This window comes from Ochotona curzoniae, unplaced genomic scaffold (assembly GCF_017591425.1).
Source record: "Ochotona curzoniae isolate NIBS_2020 unplaced genomic scaffold, NIBS_Ocur_1.0 scaffold_2453, whole genome shotgun sequence".
Taxonomy (NCBI): Eukaryota; Metazoa; Chordata; class Mammalia; order Lagomorpha; family Ochotonidae; genus Ochotona; species Ochotona curzoniae.
In genome coordinates, this window is record NW_024467094.1 from 13,503,557 (window position 1) to 13,529,500 (window position 25,944).

The 25,944-nt window shown below is 40.9% G+C and overlaps 1 protein-coding gene across 1 annotated transcript; it reads left to right on the forward strand.

Moving 5' to 3' along the window:
• The first annotated feature begins 482 nt into the window (after positions 1–482).
• On the forward strand, positions 483–24,931 carry NUFIP2 (nuclear FMR1 interacting protein 2). Its single transcript, XM_041001411.1, has 4 exons — positions 483–848; positions 6,179–7,903; positions 16,884–16,916; positions 18,110–24,931. The coding sequence occupies exons 1-4, from the start codon at positions 572–574 to the stop codon at positions 18,160–18,162; spliced, it is 2,088 nt and encodes a 695-aa protein (XP_040857345.1). The 5' UTR covers positions 483–571; the 3' UTR covers positions 18,163–24,931.
• Positions 24,932–25,944: the final 1,013 nt, after the last annotated feature.

Genomic DNA, 25,944 nt, shown 5'->3' on the forward strand with positions numbered 1-25,944 from the left:
CTCTTGTATTCTTAAAAAAATGTATTAATTTCCTGTTTTTTGCATTCCCCCTTTAGTGGTCTCAGGTTTGAGGGAATTGAGCTTGTTCTCTGGGTACTCGGAAAAAAATGCAAAAAAAAAAAAAGCCAACAAATTCTAGGAGGTGCAAAACCAACAGATGGCTCCCGGCGCCAGTGGAATCGCCCGTGGAATCTGCTACACTGCTTGCCGGCAAAGAGTGTAGAAAGTGCTGTTCGCAGACTGCGTGGTGAAAAGAGAGAAAGCGACCGAAGAGAGAGCCATAGTGCTGACGTTGAAGGCCCGGCCCTGTGAGGTTGCACAGGGTAAGCGGCGTTGGCCAGGAGGCAGAGAGGCGAAAAGGAAGGAAAGAGGATTTGGCCTGGGGGCGGGGCCTGCGGCACAGCGTGGCTCCTGATTGCTGGAGCGCGGCTGCCAATCTTGCAGACTCGCTCTCTGAACCAGTGCGCTGGCGAGACGCGCTCAGATATACTGAGTGAGCCCTGAGAAGCAGTCTCAGATCCTGACGGTGCAGCAGCCTGCAGCCTCAGCCCGGGAGTCCCAGCCGCTTTCAATGGAGGAGAAGCCCGGCCAGCCACAGCCTCAACACCATCACAGCCACCACCACCCGCACCATCATCCCCAGCAGCAACAGCAACAGCAGCCGCACCACCACCACCATTATTATTTCTACAACCACAGCCACAACCACCATCATCACCACCACCACCAGCAGCCTCACCAGTACCTGCAGCATGGGGCCGAGGGCAGCCCCAAGGCCCAGCCAAAGCCGCTGAAACATGAGCAGAAGCACACCCTCCAGCACCAGGAAACGCCGAAGAAGAAAACAGGTCCGGGAGAGAGGACGGGTGGGGGAAGGGGTTGGGGGTGGGGGACGGGGAGCTGGGGGTGGGGCTAGATCAGAAAAGCGCGGACAGGGTCGGGGTGTGTGGAGTGTGCGCGCGCCCTCAGGGCGTGGGTTAGCGCCCCCTTTTCATCCCCGCGAGGCTCGGCCGGGTAGTGGGGTCTTGCAGCTCGCTCCCCTTCCCTTCGGGCTTTAGGGAGAGGCCCAACCAGGCCAGCGTGACCTTCCCGGCCCCCGCCCCTGCCGGAGGGAGACCCGCAGGACAGGCCCTGGAGCCCCTTCTCCTTTCCTTCCCGTGCACCTCCCTGCAGCCGTAGAGTTACCTCCATTTGGGTACCCCGAGATGAGCTGAATCTCCTCTCCCCCTCCTCCCCGCCACACACACCCGTCCCCAATCCCTCGAGGTGTGTAACTCGGGAAGGCCTAGCGAATCCTGACTCGGGTGGTGTCGCGAGACCCCTGGGCAGGCGCCGAGGAAAGGGTGGGTGGGCTGGGAGGAGGAAGTGTCCTCCTTCACCGGCCACCGCAAGCCCACCTGTGGCCTTGGGGTTCCCTGTCTGGGGGGGCGGCTGGGACCCCTCTTCTCCGGAGTCATTTCCGTCCCTAGGCGTCCTTCTGAGGCGCCAGACCCCCGCAACGTGCTCCCGCAGCTCCCCCTGAGGCCCCGGGCCCGCTCCCCCCCAGAGCCGGCGCGGCTGGAATGTTCTCTCCTCCTCGCGGGGCCGCTTCCTGTCCGCCATGTTGGAAGCCGATTCCTGTCACCGACTCTGGCCCACTGAGGAGCGGAGGGGGAAGGGTGCTTCGGGGCACTCGGAGCAGCGCAGCCGGGTGACCCTGGCCCCCCGCTGGCCATCCCCTCGCACCCCAAGTCTTGCGGGAGGCTGGCGCAGCCCCCCGCCCCGCGGCCGCCCCTCCCCCCGGCCCGGGTTGTGTAACCCGGTGGCGGCCGCGCGGCCCCGGGCGGGTCCCTGGGGTGAGGGGCGGGGGCGGTTGAGGTGGGGGAGGGAAGCCGCCACGAGGGGAGCGGCCTGCGCCGGGCCCCGCGCGCCGGCGGCCGCGTTTCCCGCTCCCGGGTGCGGCGGGAGGCGCGGGCGGTCGGGGCGGGGAGTCCGCCCCGGAGCGGAGCCGAGAGGGAAGGAGGCCCCGGGCGGCGGCCGCCACGGCGTTTCTGGTTCACAAGGGCCGGGAGAGGTCGGCGGGGGATTCATTTTGGGTAGAGGCGGTGCCTGAGGCCGGGTGGGGTACCCAGCGGGAACCCTGCTCCCCGGTCACGAGTTTCTCTGCCACAGGAACCTTCTCCTGCCAGGTTCGCTCATGACTCCGCCTCTGAGGTTTTCACTTGGGCCCTTGGCTTTTAGCTGTTCATTTTCTACCAAGGGGGGAAAAAACCCGAAAAAAACCTTGTATTCTCTTCATCCAACACTTAGTCTTGTAGGGTTGGGATGATTCATGTCTGAAGGGGAGGATTTAAAAGAAAATGAGTGGACTGGTAAGAAGGTGAGTTTTTTGACCCCTCTTTCCTCGTCCTTAAGGGTAAATTGAAGTGGCCCCTCCACGAGATTGGATCTCTCCGAAGTTAGATGAGTTCTTTTTTCCGTGTTAATGCAAAAAAAATGTTTTTCACATTTAAACAGTGGTATCGATCACTTAAGTCAATTTTTTAAGCAAACGTTACATGGAAAGCGAAAGATAGATAAGGGTTCTTTTGTAAATTGAGGAGAAATGAAAACGGTAAAGTAGATGTCAAAGTAAATATCAAATCCAGCATGTCAAAATTAAGCAGTTAAGAGCTGGGGAAAACTACCTGCTTTTTCTGTTGCAGACTTGGAACACTGAAATTTGATTGTCAGATTTTTCCCTTTTTTTTTTTTTCTTTTTAGGAGTTGTGGGAACTTGTGTAGTGGAATTGCCATATTATGGTGATGTTGACACATGATGTTCTTCAAATTAAAAAATGTATTTTATCAGGTTAATATACCTGTGTAGGACTCCTTTCTACATAGAGAAACATCCTGAATTGTCCAAGGTGTCATCCCTTAAAATGTCTTACCCTGAAAGGGAAGAATGAAGTTAACAATTTTGGGAACATATAAATTGTTAGGTGAACAATTTAGTACTGTTGCTTTGATGTCTGTAATGCTAATAACTAAAAACTTTTTGAAATGCATTGATAAAAAGTTAGGAGTGGGCTTTTATGACCCGTTACCCACAAACCTATAAAGAGTAACCGTTTTTCTTTATCCAGAAGAGGGCGCACCGGAAGATCAAATGTGTTGAGTAATTTCAGTTAATACTCCAAATGTTAGGTTTATCAGTACTGAAGTTTTGCTGAGTTCATTTCCAGCAGTCCTACATAATAAAAACGCTAGCAGTCATTTATTTTAGTAAATCTGTAATGTTTGTTTTTCTAAAATAGCTAAGTTTTAAAAGGAAACTTTTTTTTCGAAAGATTTATTTATTTAAGGGCAGATGTACACAGAGGAGGAGAAACAGAGGAAGGTCTTCCATCTGCTGATTCACTCTGCAATGGCCAGTGCTGTGGCGATCCGAAGCCAGGAGTCAGGAACTGCTTTTCAGGTCTCCCACACGGGTGCAGGGTCCCAAGGCTGTGGGCTGTCCTTTTCTGCTTTCCCAGGCCACAAGCAGGGATTAGAACCAGCCCCCATATGGGTTCCTGGCACATTCAAGGCGAGGACCTTAACCATTAAACTACTGTGCCTAATTATATGTTATCCTTAAACCTTGAGGGTGGGAGTATAAGTGGCTTCTGAGGTCTGTTCATTATTTTGGTAGTTTCTAAGTATTGATAATGGTTGATAAGATTTAATTATAGGTCTTTGTGTTGGCTTAGCTTAGGTTGGACATTGGAATTTTTTTGGCATTTAAGATAGCTTATCTTTAACATCTGAAGTTATGACTAATGGGTTCAAGGTACAAATGTTTGTTTAGCACATTACATGGTATAGATCTTTTTGATCCAGAAGTGCCCAAGGGTGAAATAGTGAGGAACTTTATTTTGTAAGGGAAAATAACTCACCTTTTTCAAGTCTCTTCTCTCATGTCTAAATTTTTTTTTAGAGATTTATTTATTTTTATTACAAAGTCAGATGTACAGAGAGGAGGAGAGACAGAGAGGAAGGTCTTCCATTCGATGGTTCACTCCCCAAGTGGCCACCATGGCCAGAGCTGAGCCAATCCGAAACTAGGAGCCAGGAGCTTCTTCCGGGTATCCCACGTGGGTGCAGGGTACCAAAGCATTGGGCCGTCTTTGACTGCTTTCCCAGGCCACAGGCAGGGGGCTGGATGGGAAGTGAATATGTTTTTTAAAGTTACAACACAGTAGAAGAAAATGCCTTTATTTGTCTATCGATACCAGCTTTTTCCAAGGATGTATTTTAGGCAAGTCTAGTGTGACTTCCCAAATCCACAAAAAGTTATTTTAACAGTTACCAGACTTCTATTTTTTTATTCTGAGAACTCTTGATGTTGGTTAAATCTATTGGTATTTATCATTTAGGTAATAAGCATAAAAGTTTACAACGAATATGCAAACATGCCTTTTAGCCTTAACAGGCCAAAAATCTTAAGAATTAAAAAAAATTAATAAAAATGGTAAAGGTAAATAATACTCCTATTGAAATACTCTTCCCAAAACAGCTATTATAAAATTAATATATTTGTATTATCTTGTATGTTGCTTTCTAATGTTTGGTTTCAGGATGCTTTGGGAACAGGTAAATGTAGATAGAACAAGTTTGCCCAAATAAGTTTCCCATGGTAATAAACTGCCTTTGTATGAAGGTCTATAATGATATTTTTCTTTAACACTTTTTGGAATTAAATATCCTTCTCTTTGGTTTGTTAGTACCTAGTAACTTTCATAGTGGTTCTTCACTAATCTCTTCAATACGCAGTGTTGCATGGTGGTAGGAAACAGTGTATTCCAGGCAGACTAGATTGTGCTACTCTGTGATCTGGAGAAGGTACTCCATCACTGTGAGAATGTTTATCTAAAGTAAAATATGTATTAAGGATTAGTAGCAGCAGGTATGTTTCATGTGTTAAAATATGGTCTAGTGTCAAAATGAATTTAAAGATTTATTTTTATGACAAAGTCAGATATGCAAAGAGGAAGATCTTCTGCTACTATAGAAAAACCTCACAAACGTTGAAATTTTTTTTAAGATTTATTTTTAAATTTTTATTGGAAAGGCGGATATACAGAGAAGAGAGACAGAGAGAGAGAGAGAGAGAGAGAAAGAGGAAGATCTTCTGTCCAATGATTCATTCCCCAAGTGACCACAATGGCCGATGCTATGCCAATCCGAAGCCAGGAGCCTCTTCCAGGTCTCCTACACGGGTGTAGGATCCCAAAGCTTCAGGCCATCCTCAACTGCTTTCCTGGGCCACAGGCAGGGAGCTGGATGGGAAGTGGGGCCCCTGGGATTAGAACCGGCGCCCATATGGGATCCCGGGCGTGCAAGGCGAAGACCTTAACCACTGCGCCACCGCGCTGGGCCCTACGTTGAATCTTTGACTGACATAATAGAAACCGCTTGTGCTGATCACCGCCCATGTGTGGTTTCATTGGAATTAAGTCTTAATAAGTATTGTATCGACAAAACTTGATTTTTGCCCAGAGGGTAGCTCTGTTCCTAACTATATAATGAAATTTCTAAGATTTATTTATTTATTTGAAAGGCAGATGTACAGAGGGGAGGCGAGACAAAGAGGAAGATCTTTCTGATGGTTTAGTTCGTAAGCAGCCACAAAGGCCAGAGCTGCTCCAGTCCAAAGCCAGGAGCTTCATCCTGCTCTCCCAAGCAGGTGCAGGGTCCCAAGGCTTTGGGCTGTCCTCAACTGCTTCCCCAGGCCGCAAACAGAGAGCTGGATGGGTAGCAGGGCCACTGGGATTAGAACCAGTGCCCATATGTGATCCCAGCACGTTCAACTCGAGGACTTTAGCCACTAGGCTATCGCATCAGGCCCTATAAAGAAATTTTTTAAACAGCCTTATGAGAATGATGGGTAGGTTGATTCTGTTAGATGAGAGGTGATATGGCATAAATTTAAGAGATCATGTTCTCTGTTTTGAGTCACACAGTACACAGTTCTGCCTCTTGCTTACCAGTAGATTTCATTTTGCAATCCACGGAGTGAAAATCACAAGTTGTCTTACAGAGATGTGAAATAAAAAAACCACAGCTCATGGTAGGGTCTAACATACAATAAGTATGTCCTTAAATGTTAGGTAGTGCTATAATTTATGTGTTTAATGATTTTATTTTTTTAAAAAAACCTTTGTTTTCCTCCTAGGCTATGGTGAACTAAATGGTAATGCTGGAGAAAGAGAAATATCTTTAAAGAGTCTGGGTTCTGATGAAGTTACCAACCCTATCTCCAGGGTCCTCAATGGCAACCAGCAAGCTGTAGATCCCAGCCTGAAGCAGACTTTAAAGGCCAGCACCTTTGGCAAGGCAGGAATTAAAACCAAGAATTTCATTCAGAAGAACAGTATGGACAGAAAGAATGGGAAGTCTTATGAAAACAAATCCGGAGAGAACCAGTCTCTAGATAAGACTGATGCTGTAGCAATTCCAAATGGTGTTGTAACAAATAATTCAGGCTATATTGCAAATGGTTATATGGGCAAAGGCGTAGATAATGATGGTAGTGGATCGGAGAGCGGATATACTACTCCTAAGAAAAGAAAAGCTAGGCGCAATAGTGCCAAGGGTTGTGAAAACCTTAATTTAGTGCAGGACAAAATAATGCAACAAGAGACCAGTGTCCCAACCTTAAAACAGGGACTTGAAACTTTCAAGCCTGACTATAGTGAACAAAAGGGAAATCGAGTAGATGGCTCAAAGCCCGTTTGGAAGTATGAAACTGGGCCTGGAGGAGCAAGTCGAGGAAAACCTGTGAGTGATATGCTTCGGAAAAGCTCAGATATTAAACCTGGTGTGAGCAGCAAAAAATTTGATGATCGGCCCAAAGGAAAGCATGCTTCAGCTGTGGCTTCCAAAGAAGACTCGTGGACCTTATTTAAACCACCTCCAGTTTTCCCAGTGGACAACAGCAGTGCTAAAATTGTTCCTAAAATAAGTTATGCAAGCAAAGTTAAGGAAAACCTTAACAAAACCATACAGAACTCTTCTGTGTCACCATCTTCATCCTCGTCTTCGTCATCATCTACTGGAGAAAGTCAGACACAATGTTCTTCAAGTCGGTTATCCCAGGTTCCTATGTCGGCACTGAAATCTGTTACTTCTGCCAACTTTTCTAATGGGCCCGTTTTAGCAGGAACTGATGCAAGCGTGTATCCTCCAGGGGGTCAGCCACTGCTTACTACTGCTGCTAATACTTTAACACCCATTTCTTCTGGGACTGATTCAGTTCTCCAGGACATGAGTCTAACTTCAGCAGCTGTTGAACAAATTAAGTCTAGCCTTTTTATTTATCCTTCCAGTATGCAAACTGTGCTTTTGAGCACTGCACAAGTGGATCTGCCCTCTCAGACCGATCAGCAAAACCTGGGGGATATCTTCCAAAATCAATGGGGCTTATCATTTATAAATGAGCCCAGTGCTGGCCCTGAGACTGTTATTGGGAAGTCATCAGATCATAAAGTGATGGAAGTGACATTTCAAGGAGAATATCCTGCTACTTTGGTTTCACAGGGTGCTGAAATAATCCCCTCAGGAACTGAGCATCCTGTGTTTCCCAAGGCTTATGAGCTGGAGAAACGGACTAGTCCTCAAGTTCTGAGTAGCATTCTAAAACCTGGGACTACTAATGAGAGTGGAGCCTTATCCTTGGAACCCAGTCATATAGGTGACCTGCAAAAAGCAGACACCAGTAGTCAAGGTGCTTTAGTGTTTCTCTCAAAGGACTACGAGATAGAAAATCAAAATCCTTTGGCCTCTCCTACGAACACTTTATTAGGCTCCGCCAAAGAACAAAGATACCAGAGAGGCCTAGAAAGAAATGATAGCTGGGGTTCTTTTGACCTGAGGGCTGCTATTGTATATCACACTAAAGGTAATTACTTGTTTCTTATACAAAAATTTTTACCAGCTAACTTATTTTGATTTGAATTAAGAGTAAATTTTGGAAGATTTGTTTCAGAGGTTATTGAGAATGACAGTATGGATAAGAACTTCAAATGCTTCATTCAGGGTATTTGGCAATAGTATGGTAAAACTTCAGAAGGAATGCTCATTTTTCCAACTCAAAAACATTGCTTATGTGACAGATATTATTTACCTTCTTTGTGGCTGGAGGATTAGAGGTAGTGCTTGCCCAGAGGAGTGACCTTGTATTATCTCATGAGCTCTTCAAAAATTATGTTTTGGGGGCAGTTATTTCCTGTCCTGTATTTTTTAAGATTTTATTATTGTTAAAGATGTATCTTTATTGGAAAGTCAGAATTACAGAGAGGAGTGTCGGAGACAAAGATCTTCCATCTGCTGATTTACTCCACAAATGGCCACAACGGCCAGGGTTGAGCTGATCTAGAGCCAGGAACTATGTCTCCCACTAGGGTACAGTGTCCCAGGGCTTTGGGCTGCCCTTAACTGCTCTTCCAGGCCTCAGGCTGGATGGGATGTGAAGCAGCCAGGACATAATGGAATCCCTATGCATCCAAGGCTGAGGACTTTAGCCAGTAGGTTACCATGCTTTGTCCTGCTTCTGTTTTAAGAAGGAATAATGCATTTTGGATATAATTTAGAAAATAAGTTACAGTGACAAGCGCAATTGCACTGGGCTTTTGAAAGTCAGTCATTTTTATAGTTCGAAAGCCCTTGATGGGATATGTTCAATACACCAATAACTTTCTTAGAATGTGATTTATTTGTGTCTTAAAATTTGCCATGCGGCATAGCTATAATTTAAATTCTTAATGAAAAGTAAGGATATTTTAATTAATGATTATCGCTTTTGAGGATAGGGCTTTTAAGTCCTTATACCATTTCCACCTCTGCCCCCTTGTAGCATCTGAACCATGTGCTTGCATGTACACAGTTAACATAAATTGCACATTCCCACTTTAACAGTGGCTCATTTAGGCATGACTTGGAATTGCTGAGAGTGATAAGCATATCAGATTGTGGGTGTGAGATAATTACAATATTTTCCATGGAAATCATTGTCTCAGAGATGAATGATGAAATTTTTATGTGACTTTTGAAGAAATTTAATGCTTTATAGGTTTCCTTATTTACAACCTGGAAAGCATTTATTTAGTACAATAAACTAGTGTCTTCCTTATATTCTCCCTTGAAAAAAGGGGGAAACAGTAGAATTGCCTTATGGAAGTTAAAATGACTCCTGGCAGGGGAAATATACCTATCTTTACTTGTTCTCCAGCTTTGTTTTTTTGAGCTAAATCAGTTTTAGCCTGGAACTAGCTGTTTTTAGGACAGTGAGGGTGAAAAGAAATGCCTTGCTCTTTCTTCCTTTCTTTCAGGTTTTGTGTGTGTGTGTGTATTGTTTTTATTGGAAAGTCAGGTTTACAGAGGACAAAAAGATCTTCCATCCTCTGGTTCACTCCCCAAGTGGCTGCAGCAACTGGAGCTGAGCCGATCAGGAGCCAGGAGCTTCTTCTGAGTCTCCCACGTGGCCTCAAGGCTTTGGGCCATCCTCTACAGTTTCCCAGACCAGCAAGCAGGGACAGGAATTAGTTCCCATATGAGATTCCCAACACATGCAAGGGGAGGATTTGACCACTAGGCTACTGTCCCGGGCCCAGCAGGTTGAATTTTTGGCAGGTGTAAAATTGTTCCACTAGGTGATCCATTTGTTCACTAGTTTTCTGTTTACTATCCTAGCATTTTTGGTGATCTGAAGATCTTTTTAATACGTGAACTTTTTTTCAGGTCCTAAGATGTAATAATCATTTAGGCCTGTTGGAATTTCTTTTGTAAAAGCAGAATTTCTTCTGTAAAAGTATTCTTTCTTTATATGTGAAACAAGAAGGGCCAAAGATTTATTCCCCAGATAGCTTCAGTGGCTGTGACCTGGCCAGGCCAAAGCGACCAGCTTTGCAGGTCTCATGTGGGCAGTAGTAGAAGCACAAGTACTTCAGCCATTCTCTTCTACTTGTCCCAGTTGCATTGTGCAACAGCAGGAACAGCACTCATAGGGGCTGCCAGTATCCCAGACAATAGTTTTACCCACTAACTACATGCCTTTTTTTTTACCTCCTGTTTGTAGCAGTCTCTTATTAAGTGCAAATTAGGCCTAAAACTATACAGTCTTTTAACTTTAAAGAAAAAATCTTAAGGCATTTAGGTTGGAAATTATCGGTAAGTTATGTCACTTTAGGAGTGGTGTATATTTTGATTTTTTTTTTTAAGTTTATGTGGAAAAATCGCTTATCAAGTGATGTCCTTGCCTGTTCACTCCGCAGAGGAGGCATTGACCAGACCTGGGCCCAGCTAAATCCAAGAGCTTCCTCTGGATCTCCATGTGGGTACAGGATCCTAAACTTTGGGCCTGGGCCATTTCTGCTTATCTGAACTGATGGTAGGGAACTGGAGTAGAAGTAGACAGCTGGTAGATGAACTAGTATGTGGGATGCACTCATCACAGCAGCTTCACTTGCTAACCCAAAAACACTGGTTCCAAAGTGGTGTTTGCTTTCTTGCTTGTTTGTTTTTAAACATTTATTTATTTGAAAGGCAAAGTTAGAGGAGATAGAGGGATCTTACATCTGCTGGCTGACTTCCCAGATGACTGCAACAGCCAGAGCTGGGTCAGGAGCATCATGTGTATCTCGGGTGGTACATTTTGCTTTTATTATATATAAAAAAAAAGAAAGGCTGTCTCAGGGATTGGCACTGTGACTTAGCATGCTAAGTTTCCACGTGCAACACTGGCACCCCATGGGCAGTGGTTCCAGTCCAGGCTATTCTGTTTCTGATCCAGTTCCCTGCTAATGTACCTGGGAAAGCACAGGAAAGATGACCACATATGTGGGTCCCAGCACCCGTATGAAAAATCTTGAAGCTCTTGGCTTTAGACCTGCCTAGCTCCAGCTCTAGCCATTGCAGCTATTTGTGAAGTGAACCAGTGAATGAAAGATCTACCTTGTGATACTTTTTTTAAAGTTCTTTTTCAGATTTGAAAGGCCAAGCAACAAAGAGGAAAGAATGACTGCAACAGCTAGGTCTGAGCCAGGCCAGTTCTAGGGACAAGGAGCTCTATCCAGGTCTCCCGTATGGGTGATAAGGCACCCAGGTAGCTGGTTCATTCCATTATCCAGCTTAGACATTTAAAACGTCATCAGCAAATGTTAAACAGCTCTCTAGTATTTGAAAGGCAGAGCTACAGAAGGAAAGATCTTCCATGCTTTGGTTCATTTCCCAAATAGACTCCTCCAGGTCTCTCACATGGGTGCAGGGTCCCAAGGACTTGAGCCATTCTCTGCTACTTTCCCCAGGCCACAAGCAGGGAGCTGGATGGGAAATGGAGCAACTGGGTCTTGAACTTTGAACAACTGCACAATGGATGCTCGCACTGCAGGCCCAGCCCGTTGCAGCACAGGGGTTCTTTCGTTGTATATATTTAGAGAATAAGAAACTACTTTGTTGGCATAATCCTTCTTTCTTTGCCGCTGTTTTCTGCACTGGTCACTGTTTGCTAGTATAAATTGGGTATTTTTAGATGATCTCTACTCTGGTCATTGTAGCCATTTGGGGGGTGAGCCAGCAGATGGAAAGTGTCTGTAAAATCTGACTTTATTAATTATTTGAAAGGCAGGGAGCAATCACTCCAAGTCTTGGTTCAATCTCCAGATGCTTGCAACAGCTGGGACTGAGTCAGGTGGAAACCAGAAGACAAAAATTCAGTCTGGATATGTCTTGTAGATGGCAGAAACCCAATGACTTGAGCCATAAACTGCTTTTCAGAGTTCACATGTGCAGGAAAGTGAAATAGAGAACGGAGCTAATATTTGAACTCAAGCACTTACACATGATGTGAGCCTCCCAATGCAGCATCCTAAACAGTGCGTACTGTGTAAAACTCACATTTGTCTCTCTTCCAGTTCCAAATCATAAGTTGTTTAAAGACTTTAAGTAGAAAAGAAATGACACAAAAGTTTTTAAAGCAAATTTTACTTTTTTTTTTTTTAAGATTTTTTTTTTAATTGGAAAGTGAGATATACAGAGAGGAGACAGAAAGATCTAACATCCGATGATGCATTCCCTAAGTGGAGACAACAGCTCCTGCTGCGCCAATCCAAACCTAGGAGTCGGGAACTTCTTTTGAATCTCCCACATGGGTGCAGGGTCCCAAAGATTTGGGCTGTTCTCGACTGCTTTACCAGGCCACAAGCAGGGAGCTGGAAGGCCACCAGGATTAGAACCAGTGCCCATATTTGATCCTGGCACGTTCAAGGTGAGGACTTTAGCCACCGTGCTGGTCCTGGTTTACTTTTTTTGTTTCATGGGTTCATTCCCCAAATAGCTATAATGGCCTACTGAATGCCAAAGCTATCTAGGGATGTTTACAAAAGAGTCTGGACTTTTAATGTAGTAGATATTTTTGATTCATGAATGATTGCAGGGTTACATCTTTCTGATAATATATTTGCATATGTTGGCAATTTTAATTTTTCTGAAGATGTATTTTTATTAGAAAGACACATCTACAGAGAGGAGAGACAAAAAGATGTTCTATATGCTGGTTCTACAGTGGCCAGAGCTGAGCTAGTCTAGAGCCAGGCACTTCTGGTCTCTCCATGGGAGCTGGGTCAGGAGTGGAGCAGCCAGGACATGAACCCAAATGCATTTGGGATGCTGATGCATGCAAGTGAAGGAGTAGCCTGTTACACTACACTGGCTGCAATTTTGTGAATTTTTAAAAATATGTTTAGGAAGGGGCCCTGTTTTTCTCTAAATATAGAATGCATCTAAATGTATATAAGACTTCTGAGATCCTCTTTCTCCAGTAATCTGTCAGTTGAGCATCCAGGTTTTTACCTTTGTGAAGTAAAAACTAAATTAGGATAAATATAGGAGTAGAAAAGAAAAATAACAAAGCCAAGTTGGCTTCTAAATTTCTTTTGTATGCATTTAGAGGTATTTTACACAGATAGGCGTTTTGTGATTTATAACTTGAAGTTGGGGATGTAGGATTAAAACCAATAAATCAAAGATAATTGTCTGCTTAAGATGATTTCTAGTTAACTTTAATTCAAATTTACTTAACTATGGTGTGCTTTTTGCTGAATATAGTCAAACTGGAAAAACTAAAGGACAGGAGAAGTTTCTAACAGGCCTATTTGGAAAAGAATAAACTTAAGTGGGACCTGCATGGTAGTGCAGCAAGCTAGTCCACCCTGTGGTGCCAATATCCCAGGGAGCTAGGATGGGAAGCAGGACACATGGGATCCTGGCGCATGCAAGGCGAGACCCTTAGCCACTAGGCCACCATGCTGGGCCCCTGAGACTGATCCTCAATTCATTGGTTTATTTCTCAACTGGTTGCTTCATTCAGGTCTCCTAAGCCAGAACCCAAGCACTTTGGCCCTCTTCCACTGCATTTCCAGGCCCATATAGCAGGAAACTGGATGGGAAGTGGAACAGTGGGGCTAGTGCCTATATCCAATGTCTGCATTGCAGGTAGCTACTTAACCCATTATATTGCAATGCCAGCCCACATTGTTTTTTTATTTTATTTATTTATATTTTTTTTAAGATTTATTTTTATTGGAAAGGTGGATATACAGAGAGGAGAGACAGAGAGGAAGATCTTCAGTCCTATGATTCACTCCCCAAGTGACCACAACGGCCGATGCTATGCCAATCCGAAGCCAGGAGCCTCTTCCAGGTCTCCCACGCGGGTGCAGGGTCCCAAAGCCTTGGGCCGTACTCGACTGCTTTCCCAGGCCACAGGCAGGGAGCTGGATGGGAAGCAGGGCTTCAGGGATTAGAACCAGCGCCCATATGGGATCCCGGGCGTGCAAGGCGAGGCCTTAACCACTGTGCCATCGCCCCGGGCCCCACATTGTTTTTTAAGGAAGGTAGTGCTAGTCGTATTGTAGAAAATAGAGACCAAGACATGACAAAATGACCACTAGAGACAATTTCAGGAATCCACAGCAGTAATATTGGACTAGAGAGAAGGGTAGATGACAAGATATCTAAAACCTTTCTTTCTAAATATTTTTAATTTCCTTGACTTAGTCAATATAACCTTGGGTGAGAGACTTTCCTCTGTTCCTCAAAGGTTATCTTGGAGTCCTGATTTCTTAATTTGTTCCTTTTCTTTCCTTCCTTTCTTTTTTTAAAGACTGATCTATTTTTATTGGAAAAGCAGTTTTATAGAGACAGAAAGATAATCAATCCACTGGTTGACTCTGCAAATGGCTGCAGTAGCTGGAGCTGAGCCAGTCAGAAGCCAGGAGCCTCTTCTGGTTCTCCCATGTGCGTGCAAGGTCCCATCTTCCATTGCTTTCTTAGACCGTAGTCAGGGAGCTGGATAGAAAACAGCAGCTGGGCCATGAACTAGTTCCCATATGGATTCCTGGTGCTTGAAGGTGGGGAAGTAGGCAATTGAGTTGTTGCACCTGCCCGTTTGTATGTCTTTTTTTTTTTTTTTAATTGGAAAGGCTATTTACAAAGAAAAAGGACAACTCTGTTGGTTTACTCCCCAAGTTGCCACAATGGCTGGAGCTGAGCCGATTCAGTCAGGAGGCAGGGATTTGTTCCATATCTCACTCATGGGTGCAGGGTCCCATGGCTTTGGGCCATCCTCTGCTGTTTTCCCGGGCCTCAACCAAGGAGCTGAAAGGGAAACGGAGCAGCTGGGATGGGAACCAGCGCCCATATGGGATCCCTATGTGTGTAAGGCGAGGACTTTAACCACTAGGCCAGCACGCCAGAACCTGTGTATCTTTCATAAAATTTGGTTCTTCCTCTGACTCATGCAGTTTTGGGACTTTTTCAGCCCTACTACTGCTACAAGTACTAATGTCCTTGCTGTATTAAGGGCTAAATAATATAATTTTAGGTGCTGAGAATCATAGGATCTTATTGATAGCTACTTAGTACTTGATTCTCCTTTGTAGAGTGAAAGCCAACATAGGTCGTATGTAAACAGTGGGTGTGACTTGCAGTAAACCTTAATTTGTATACACAGCGTTGGGTAGACACCCAGTTTGCAGGCTGTTGCTCTGGGATTTTTTTATTTTATTTGAAAGCTGTAATTGGGCGTGGTACAAGCGTGTGGAGATACCTTCCATGCTCTGGTTCACTCTGAATAACTGGGCCAATCTGCAATCGGGAACCGAGAGGTCCCATTCAGGTTTCCCATGTGGAATGGTAAGATGTCAGGTTCTTGAGCCATCTTCCCAATGCTTTTCAAGGTGCATTAGAAGGGAGGGAACTGAGATATGAGGAACAAAGTGATGTCCCTAGGGGTTGCAAAAGGTGGCTTAACCTATTAGACCATATAAGACAGGCATCATCTATTTTTTATGGTATGGAACTAAAAATTGAGGATTTTATTGGGATATTGGGCATTGTATTAGTGATTGGTGTGATCTTGATGGCTAAATTTTGATTCCTGAAAATGTCCTTTTTTCCTCCAAGTAGATTGATTATAGAACTCCAATGACAAGGAATTTTCCTACCTATCTGCATAGAATCTATTCAGTTTTGAAGGCCTAGGTGTACAACTAAACTTGGACAGGTGGCAGAATGTTATTCCCAGCTTTAGTTTAACCAGAAATCGCTGCACAGAAATAAATTGAATGGAATTTAACTGGATAAGAGAATCATTTGAATAATAATCTCTTGGTCTGAAATTTTTTTAACCTATTTTATTTATTTTTGGATAATTCACATAGTTGATTAGGGTACTAAAAGTCAAGAACTATAGGAAAGTGGGTAAGACCATTGTTTCCATACTAATATAATCATATCCCTCCGCCCCCCATGTCTGGGATCAGGGTGAAAGAGCTTCCATGTGCAGATTTGCTCTCCAAGCCAGGACCAAGAACTCCGTCTGGGTCTCGTATGTGACTGTCCCTATATTTACTTGGGCCATTGTCTGCCTTCCCAGGCACATTGTTAAGAGGAAATAGGACTTAAACTAGTACTCTGATACCAGACACGTGTGTCCCAAGATGCAACTTAAACTGCTCCACCACAACACAGACCCCATTACTTGTTCTTTGAAGGTTGTAGTGCAGTAGTCATCCATTGTTTTACAGTTCTGCTGCCCTCTGTATCATCATTGTTTGGCTATCTTTAAGGTGTGAAAATACATTAGACATTTTGAATGAAATTGGACCAAATGAGGATTAAATGCCGTCATAATTGTTGACATTTTGACTTTAAGGTTAAAGATGTTTTTAAAGCAACTTGGCTGAATGCATAAGCTAACCATCAAGTCTAATTAACCAGATTTGCTGAATGATTCTCTATATTTGGAATGATTCTTTGCTAAGGAGCATTTGATGTTCTTAATTATGAAATGTTGGGCCTGGTATGATAGCCTAGTGGCTAAAGTCCTTGCCTTGAACATGCCAGGATCCCATAAGGGCACCGGTTCTAAACCTGGCAGCCCCGCTTACCATCCAGCTCCCTGCTTGTGGCCTGGGAAAGCAGTCGAGGACGGCCCACTCTTGGGACCCTGCACCCGTGTGGGAGACCTGGAAGAAGCTCCTGGCTCCTGGCTTCGGGTTGACTCGGCTCTAGCTGCTTGGGGAGTGAACTATCAGATGGAAAATCTTCCTTCTGTCTCCTCCCAGTAAATCTGCCTTTCCAATAAAAATAGATTCTTTTAAAAAAAATTATGAAATGTTATGAGAAATGTTTTATGTGTTATGAAAAATATTTATACAAATGCTTCTGCATATCTGCTATTTGGAAAATAAAGTGGTTATACCAATTTCAGATAATAACTTTTTTTGTGATTAACTTAAAATGACAAGTGCTTTGTCACAGAATTGTTCTGTTTTCAACTATAACTTTAACCCAGCATTTACCAGTTTTTTTTTCCTTTGCAGAAATGGAATCTATTTGGAATTTACAGAAGCAAGGTAAGAATGTTTAGATAGATGACTTGGTATATTCGTAACTAATTAATAATCACAGGACATTGTGTTTGGGAATAATAAACAGTGGCCTACCAAAAACAGATTTTGTATTTTTAAGTTATTTAATAAATGTAGTTAGTTTTATTTGAGAGCCAGAGACTAAAAAAAGCAAAGTAAAATCTACTGGTTCACTCCCAGATACCCACACTGGCCAGGGCTGAAACCCTGGGATACTAGCATGAATGAGTGTTTCTATCTTTGGATACTTTTTATCTGTATTTTAGTGTAGATGTGGGCTATCTGAAGAAATTAAATTGAGATAATTTAGAAAAATAATAGTTACAGAAACATCTGGGCTATATACTTTTTGAAAAGAAAATACAAATTGCTTTCCTGCAACCCAAATGTGACAAGCCAAACTAGAGTCTTAAGCTGAGTTAAGATTGAACTCTTGAGTATAATTTCTAGATATATTTTTTTCATAAGTTGCAAGTTCTACTTTCATTATTAAAGCATGTATACGTTGAAAAGCTTTTATTGAAAAGTCAGAAAAACAGAGGAGGAGAGACAGAGAAAGATGTTCCATCTGTCTCCCACACGGATGCAGGGTCCCAAAGCATTAGGCCGTCCTTGACCACTTTCCTAGGCCACAAGCAGGGAGCCTGATGGAAAGTGGAGCTGCTGGGATTAGAACCAGCTCCCATATGGGATTCTGGAGCGGTCAAAGTGAGGACTTTAGCTGCTAGGCCACGCCGTCACGGCTAGTGGGAGATCTAGAAGAAGTTCTGGGCTCCAACTTGGCTCCTATCTGAACATTACAGTTACTTTGAGAGTGAACCAGTAGATGGAAGATATCTTTCAAATGAAGAAGCAAATCTTAGAAAAAATGCATATCCAGTTATTTCCATATTGAATTATTAATGACTTTAGCCTTTTTCTTCATCCAACCACTTAAAAATACACTAATTTTATAGTTAGGAATAATGTGCTGAATTATGACTAGTCTAGAAGTTGAAACCTTGAAGACATTGTTGCTACAATTCTGTTGAAATGCAAAACAACTACTGGATTGTGTGTGTTAATGCAGAATATAAATGACCTTTAGATTGTGTTTTTATAAAAAGAGGGCGATTTGAATGATTGGGATGTGTTGAAACAAAAATATTTCAACCTTATTTATTTGTTTAATTCTCCAGATCCCAAAAGGATAATCACTTACAATGAAGCCATGGATAGTCCAGATCAGTGAAGGACCCGACTGCCTAATCGTAACCTTTCTGCAGCATTAGAGCCACCGTTCATGGGGGACACAAGGCTTTTATGCTCCTAGATCTTCAACGCAGCAGAGGAACCATAAGTAGAATCACAGGATAATATATACAAATATATATATATATACATATATATATAGTTATTTAAAAAAAAGGCAACTGAAAGTAATTAGACTTCTTAAGGAATCAAATTTATTTCAAGAGACTACACATGGTTATTTAATCTCCGGTACTGCATAGTTTTTTCTTCTTTGTTAGTTTTTGTTTTTAAGTGTGAATGCAAGTGATTAATGAATACAGACTTAACAAGCGTGGTTCTGAAGTTCCTGCTGTCATCAACTTGGGCAACAAATGACCCACTGGAAAGGCAAATCCACTTAAAAGATCTCTATTCTTGTTCTGTGACTGAATTGATACACTAATCACGGGGAACCCAGAATAATTCAACATTTCCCCTACTCCTCCCTTGATCCTTTGTTTTTACTTTAACCCTGCAACAGTTCTGGATAAATGCCTTGAAGTTTGCAGGGGTATATGTGTTTTGTTTTTTTTAGCGAATATAATTTGCATGTCTTGCCAGAAGTTAAGCAGCCTCTGTAGGATGTTGGGGGGGGTGGGATATTTGTTTCTTTTTCTTTCTTTTTTTTTTTTTTTTTTTTAAGGGATGGGAATAGGGGAGGGCATTGAAGTGCTACAGTTCTGGAATAGTTTGTGGATACCTGGTTAACTTGGCTTGATAGCATGTTGGACTTTAGCAACTGAGAAATCCATGATTGTCATTAATAGAAAAGTTACAGAACAAGCAATTGGCTGAGATGTGGAAAAAGTAGTCCCTTTGACCATATTTTAATGTAATTGTGTAACTGGGAGCAAAAATACTCTGCTTTTCATCTGTAGGTGCTCCAGACTTGCTCTCTGTCAACTAACACTAAATGTGCTGTTTTCTGTTTTTCATCAAACATTTAAGAGAAACTTTTGTATCTTTCTGTAAAATTTCTTAATTTCTAAGCAAAATCTAAAGAGGGGGATGCCCATGAAAATTAAAATTTCATGTTTTTAGATAGTGAGGAAATAATAAGATCCTGCCTGTAGATGGTGTACAAATCGTACTTCTAAGCTTATTAGCTTCTAATTGTATCTTAATAAATATATTTTATTACTAGAGCAAAATGGGTTTTTTTAAGGAAAATAATGTGAAATTCTGGAAATTATCTTTTGGGCAGAGAAAAGTATTAGCCCTGTCTTACCATCACATTGCCATCTTGTTTGACTGCAGCTTGTGTATAGCATGCTAAAAGAAATTTGTGTGTGTGTGCAGAAATTAAAGGTCCAATTTAAGATTGGGTGTTGTTAGTGGCATAATAACAAGTTCTCTGGCCTGACAGCATCACATTCACACACACAGAGAAATTAGTATATCCATGTATGTTAAATACAGATTAAAGTAGCAGGGCATTTATTTAAAGAGTTGTAGTCTTTTAATAAAAGTAGACTGGATCTCCTGGGGGTATTTGGGAGAGGGTAACTACTTTTGCTCTACTCCTTTGCTTAAGAAATGTCCAGTTGTGAGCAACTGTAGAGTGAATGGGTTTTCTTGTTCTGTTGATTATTTGAGACTTCTAACAAGTAGTTCATGAAAGAAGACATTGGACTCAACATAGAATAGGAAAAATATCTTTTTAGTCCGGATTTCTGCCCTGCTTAGAATTTTTTTTAAGAGTATGAGCATGGATTGCCAATTCCACTTGATGTAAACAAAACTTTTTATACATAATATATATATATAATAACTTATTGTATCAGTCCAGGTTCAGAAACTTGTGGTAGGCCAGTTCCAAATAGTTTCATGTCACCTGTAAGCTGTATCACTTTTACTGGTAATTGTAATTTTCAAATGTATAATATGTTTACAGATGTGCCCTGCTTTTAGTCTGCCTTGTTCTTATTTTTTGTTCAAGTCTCCTGCCTGCTTGCCAAAAGCTAGGATGCTTCAGGCCCATGTATAATTGAGAGTAGAGGCATCCTTGAGCTTTAAAGCATTGAACAAACTGGAAAATGCAACGTACCACATATTGAAGTGAAGAGTCTGTGTTTGTGTTTTTTAAATAAAAAATTTCAAAAAGTTTTTAAAAAATACATAAGGTTGATTAAAGAAAAAAAAAAGGCTCCAGTTTGTTTTACAGGTTTTAAAGTTCTGCTGTGTGTTCAATTGCCTTGTGTAACCACTTGTCGCCTTAGGGCCAGATCCCCGACCCTCCACCTCCCTTTTTTAAATGTCCATTTTGCTTGCCTGGGATTTTAAAGTTATTCTGTCCCACAGCTCACACGAAACTTTCTGGGTTTGTGACATAGAGGTTGAGTGAATATGTCTATTTAAAAAAAAAAAAAAAAGATCCAACTCCTGTCTGAATTGGGCTTTTTAACTTAGAAGCAACACTTAAATATCTTTATTGCTGTCACTTTTCTAATTCCCTTCCATATCCCTTAGGCCTCCATGTTCAGAGAAGCCAAAACGAGAATGTGTCCCTTCTCTCTTTGTCCAAAGGTTTTTTAAAGTCTCACTTTTAAATGAAACAATGCAACATTTCACTTTTGATTTTTCCACTAAAATTTCCTTAATAATATAGTTAGAGGTATACAGTAGCTAAGAACGTCTGTTAACTTTCTGGGAACCCTAGTTGCCCTGTCATATAAACTATCAGTATCTTCTGGGCACTTGGTTTAATGGACTAAATTGCCTAGGTTCAAGCAGGACTTTGAGACAAATCTCCTTTGTGCTGATTGGTAACACTTTTAATTCTACTTGTTGCAATCTTTCTCCTTAGGTCCTCACACAATTCCTTACAGAGCACTTATTAAAAAAAATGTTAAGAGTTGATCTGTTTTCTGATTATTTTTGTGTAAGCTTCTAAAACTTCAGCTGTGATTAATTTAGCACATTTAAATAACATTAATGTGTTACTGTTCGGCATAATGAATTTTCCTTCAACTCAGAGTATTAGTACTGTAGCATAAACCAAATACAGTCTAGAGGGACTATTTAAAAAATCCCTCCATTATAAAGACTGAAAAAGGTGTGTGTGTGTGTGTATGTGTGTGTGTGTGTTGAGTGCTTGTATGTGAGGGAAAGATGGAGATGTTAAAAATTAGTAAATGAATATGTGTAAGATGTTATATTAGTATTCAGAGGATGAAACTTGTATTTATTTTGTGCCATTTGTTTTCATTACACAGTCAGGTGGTTTAAATTCTTTAAAAGGGTAGTATTTGAAAAATGGCACTAAGAATGAAATCATGACCTATTTTTTTAATAGCTATGAAGATACTAATTATTGATGAAGATTTCTTTAACAATTTGTCCTGATTGTAGGTGTCTGTGTCACATACCACTCTCATGTAGATGTGTTGAATAATCTCCCCTCCCCACAAAAGACAGGGTGTATTTATCTTTTTATTCACTCCCACTTTGCTGAACTGAAGTTAATTGCATAGCCTTTCCTATAACCTTCTTAGTGATGAGCCTGCACATGAAGTGTATTTACAGAAACTGTAGTCGCTCTTTTTCCTCCTACTTTCTAGGAGGGGATAGCCAGTAATAAGATATTTTGTTAATGACCGCTTTTTTTCCTTCTTGAAATAAATGGCTGGAGCTTCTCTCCACTTTTGAATTTTTCTGTCCTATTTAATCTGCTTACCTAGTCATTGCTCAAAACCTGCAAAAACTATACAGAAAAAAAATGCTGCATTGTTTTTCTCAAATAACAGTTTTTAGTTGGAATATGATAAAACTCAAGTATGGAAATTGTCCAAAAAACAAAATGGTGTCACAGAATAGTATATGGCAGTGATAGTTTCATACCTGGTTGTTAAGCTGGTTGCTAACCCTCATCAGAAGCATTTAATGATTTATGTTTTGTCATGCTGTAAACTTAAACACAAAAAAGCCATTTAGTGTGAACTTGTTCATCATGTATGAAATGACCACAGGCAAATAAATTAATAAGATTTTACTTTTTAAAATTTCACTGAATAAGGAGGGACTCATTCTTCTAAAGAGAAATAGGATAATGGTCCAATTGCTAAGGGACTGTGGTTGTGCCACCAGGCTGTGTCCTTTAGTAAAGGATGATCACTCTTAAGTACTTTGGCTGACTGAAGAACAAATACAGTATAGGGACCAGATACAGAGGTGATGGAGAGTAAATTTTTGTCATCAGATCTGTTGATGCTCTTTGTCAGTCAAAGTAGAACTTGCTAGAACACTCGTAACTTTGCTGTCTTTAAAAGAGGGTAGGACAGGTTTATCTCCCTTCTTTCCAATTTGTTTAGAAAGGATGGGCAGAGAACTAGACCAGAGGCACATAGGTTAAGGTTGGTATTATTAATGTGATTGACAGTAGCAGTATTCTTTGGTGAAAAATGATGATCTTGTGCTTTGGATATATTAAAATATTTCTTTTCAAAATTGGTTCATATGTGTGACAGCCAGGAGCACCCTGGGTTGGTTTAACAAATGGTAAATCATTACCTCTCAAAAGCACTGCTCTACAGGGTTCTACACTAAATTCACACCATTTTGCTGCTCAAAGTAGTTAAAGAATGCAGACAATAGAAGGAATAGTTTTTTAAGTTGCCTGCATAATAAAAAATACCCAGGATGATGCATTGCTGAGAATATCAATAGCAGTTAGGAACTATGGAACAGCCATCAAATGTGATGTTGGTTGTTGATTCAGATTTCACTATTCATAAAATTTCAGTTATGTCCAGAGTTCTAAAGCCATTTTTATAATACTGCAGTATCCCTTTTTTATAGCCTTATTAAAATTGCAAACGTTATAATTACTAAAGTTATGAACATTTTCCAATTAAGTTTTACTTCCACTGTATATAAAGTGTATTCTACAGACCAACTTGAGATAATTTGTACAGCTTTCCATACACCCTTTTTTCCTCAGGTGCTAATAAACAAAGGCTCCAAAAATGGATACTGCTCTAGTAACATTGCTTTATTAAATGCGTATTTCTTTTGCTGGATGTAAAGATTGGTATTAACAATGGTTATAATATGTAAATATGAATGAATGCCATTAGTTTGTCCATGTGTCTTAGTGTGTTTTCATTTATTCTTTATAAAGGATCTTTCAAGATCTCAAATACATTTCATTAGGTATAGTTGCATTTTTAGGATGAAGATACAACTGTTCTGTCTTAGATTAATTCTGCTGCTATGAGAAACTGAAAATCAAGAATGTGATGCACTTTCTACATTTCTATATATCATACATATACATATATACCATAGGTTGCTTTGATATTTCCTATAGCACAGCCACTAACAAAAGTGAATGAATTATATTCTCTGAGAGGGAATCAGTACAAGCGAATAATCCACAGTTGCTATTGGCCGGTGAAGGACAATTAACTTAAGGGAATAAAAGTTCGGCTAATACTACACTTTTTGGCCTTAAGGTGTTCTACTACTGAAAATATTTTGATTCTAAGCTTTGTTCATTGCTCCCTCTCTGCCTCAGAAAGGAATTGGCAAGAATGGCTTAAAAGAACCATCATTGGTTTTTGCTGATCTTTTAGAAAGAAAACAATTACCTAATATATAAGCTGGGTATTTTTTTTCTACATACAAAGGAGGAATAATGCTGCCATGATCCACACATATGTAGTCTAATCAGATATGACAACTCCCAACTAATCCTGCTTCTCTAGTCTATTACTTAGGAAGGATAAACTTAAGTAGAATAGGAGTGCTACCTGACAAGAGGAAAAATCCTTTCTCAAGCACATACTCGAACTTGAAGGAGATGAAACCCAAGACAGTGGGGGGAAAACACCAAATGGGATAGAAGAATATGATAAAGAGTGTGGTCCAAAGCTATCTGGTTATATTTTGATGTTGCCAATATTGTAAAGCCAAAATTTTAATTTGCTTATTTAATATATTTGTTGGCCAGAGATCTATTTTTATATCAATGTGCCTTGCATGTATATTGAAATTTTTTGGAAAGGCCATGTAGTAATGCCTGAGATAGTTGATGGTTCTTACCACTCACTGATCTTTATGCAGTATGAAATGCTCATTCTATTGCCCAACTGGTGCTCTCTGTTTAAAGTTATAGACCTTGTCAAACTGGAACTATTTTATAAACTGGGGAAGTGGTTTTTTTTGTTGTTGTTTCTTTTTTGTTTTTAGTGTGTTAGTGGCTGTTCTGTAGTGGGAAACAGTAAAAGAATTTCTTGCTCTTTCTCTCCCCCCCACCTCCAGCACCTTCAAGTAATGTGATGACACCATTTCTTGTGTGCTTTGAAAAAAAGTATCAGCTTGCTGTCTCTTTTAGTGTTACTTTAAAAAGTGTTATAAACATTGTTTTCAAAATTTAGGGAGATAATCAAGTCCATTTTAATTTGGAATTCTGTATGAGCTATGAACCAAGTTATCGGCTTTTACCAACTTTAAAATTTTTTATTGTTAAAGCACCTTGCTTAGAAGATTTTAAATATTTATGTCTGCAACAACTGTCTCAAAATAATAAACTGTGCAATTCTTGTCATTAAAAGAAAATCTGAACTCTCCCAAATGTGACTTGTTAGTTTCTCTGTATTTTCTGCCAGTGTAAATGTGAAAAGCTTTGCTTGCGTTACGTTTTAGAAATGCATTTTGCACACTCGAATTTTGCCGAAGCTCCGTGAAAAGGTTAGATCTAAGTAGATGAATAAAGCTATGCACATGTTTTGAAAGTTTTAATTTGTGTGTCATTACCAAAAGTGACCTAACTGTTCGTTACTTTGCTGTTAGCTTCAGCATCTTTGAAAATGGCTCAGTCAGTTCTGAGATAGCTCATCAGTGAAACTAGAAAAGAGGTAAATTGGCTCCTGTTTTATTAAAGTTCAGTTTAAATGGGAACCTGACTTGTATTACTAAAGGGCTTTTCTTGAAACAGGACAGTTTCATCAGCTTTACAAGCCATTGGATGCTGTTCCTCAGTGGAATTTTTGCTTATTTGATGGAACAGAAATGAGAAGTAGTTCAGACTGAAATGAAGGAAGGACCTTTACCACATAGAACTCTTGATTTGTCTTAAAGCTGGTTTAAAGGTAGGATAGCATTTTTACCTTTATTGCTTTAGCATCAAAACATACTGAATGGCTGCTCTGAGATTAGAATAATTTACAACTCAAAAAGCAGGTTGCTTCAAAAGTATATTTTTTTTTAGAAAAACTAACCAACCTGACTAGAACAAGTTTGGAGATTGGACACATTTGCTTCAGGTGCTGCAGTCTGCATGTATTAAATAGCTTTACTTCATATGTATGCGTATTTGGTTGTTTAAACTGGCAGTTTTTGTCAATTCATTTTGGATTATTAAAAAAAATCTTTTTCAGGACCTGTGGGAGAAGCTAAAAGCTTAAGTAGGAGGTAATACTAATAGCATCCCCCCCCATGTCTCCATTTTACACTTTGTGTGTGTGTAGACATCAAGTGTGCTCTTGATGTATGTTGTTGACTTTAAAGACACAACAAAACTTTGGGTATCTGTTTATAATGACAGTTTATAATGGTCTAATAGCGAGGACTCGAGGTGGTCCATTATGTTGAGGCCTTAGAAGGCAGGAGTGTAGCTGGCATCATCTTAGCATTTCACTATGTGTGAGCACACAAAACACAAACTATTCTGCTCCTCCAACAAATATATTAAACGTTCAGTCTTAAAACATGTTGGAGGAGCAGAATAGCTTGTGTTTTG

Coding starts and splice junctions, on each gene's coding strand:
- NUFIP2 (XM_041001411.1), top strand. CDS start 572: ATGGAGGAGAAGCCCGGCCAGCCACAGCCTCAACACCATCACAGCCAC. Junction 849..6,178: donor AACGCCGAAGAAGAAAACAG/GTCCGGGAGAGA, acceptor TTTTCCTCCTAG/GCTATGGTGAACTAAATGGT. Junction 16,917..18,109: donor TTGGAATTTACAGAAGCAAG/GTAAGAATGTTT, acceptor TTAATTCTCCAG/ATCCCAAAAGGATAATCACT.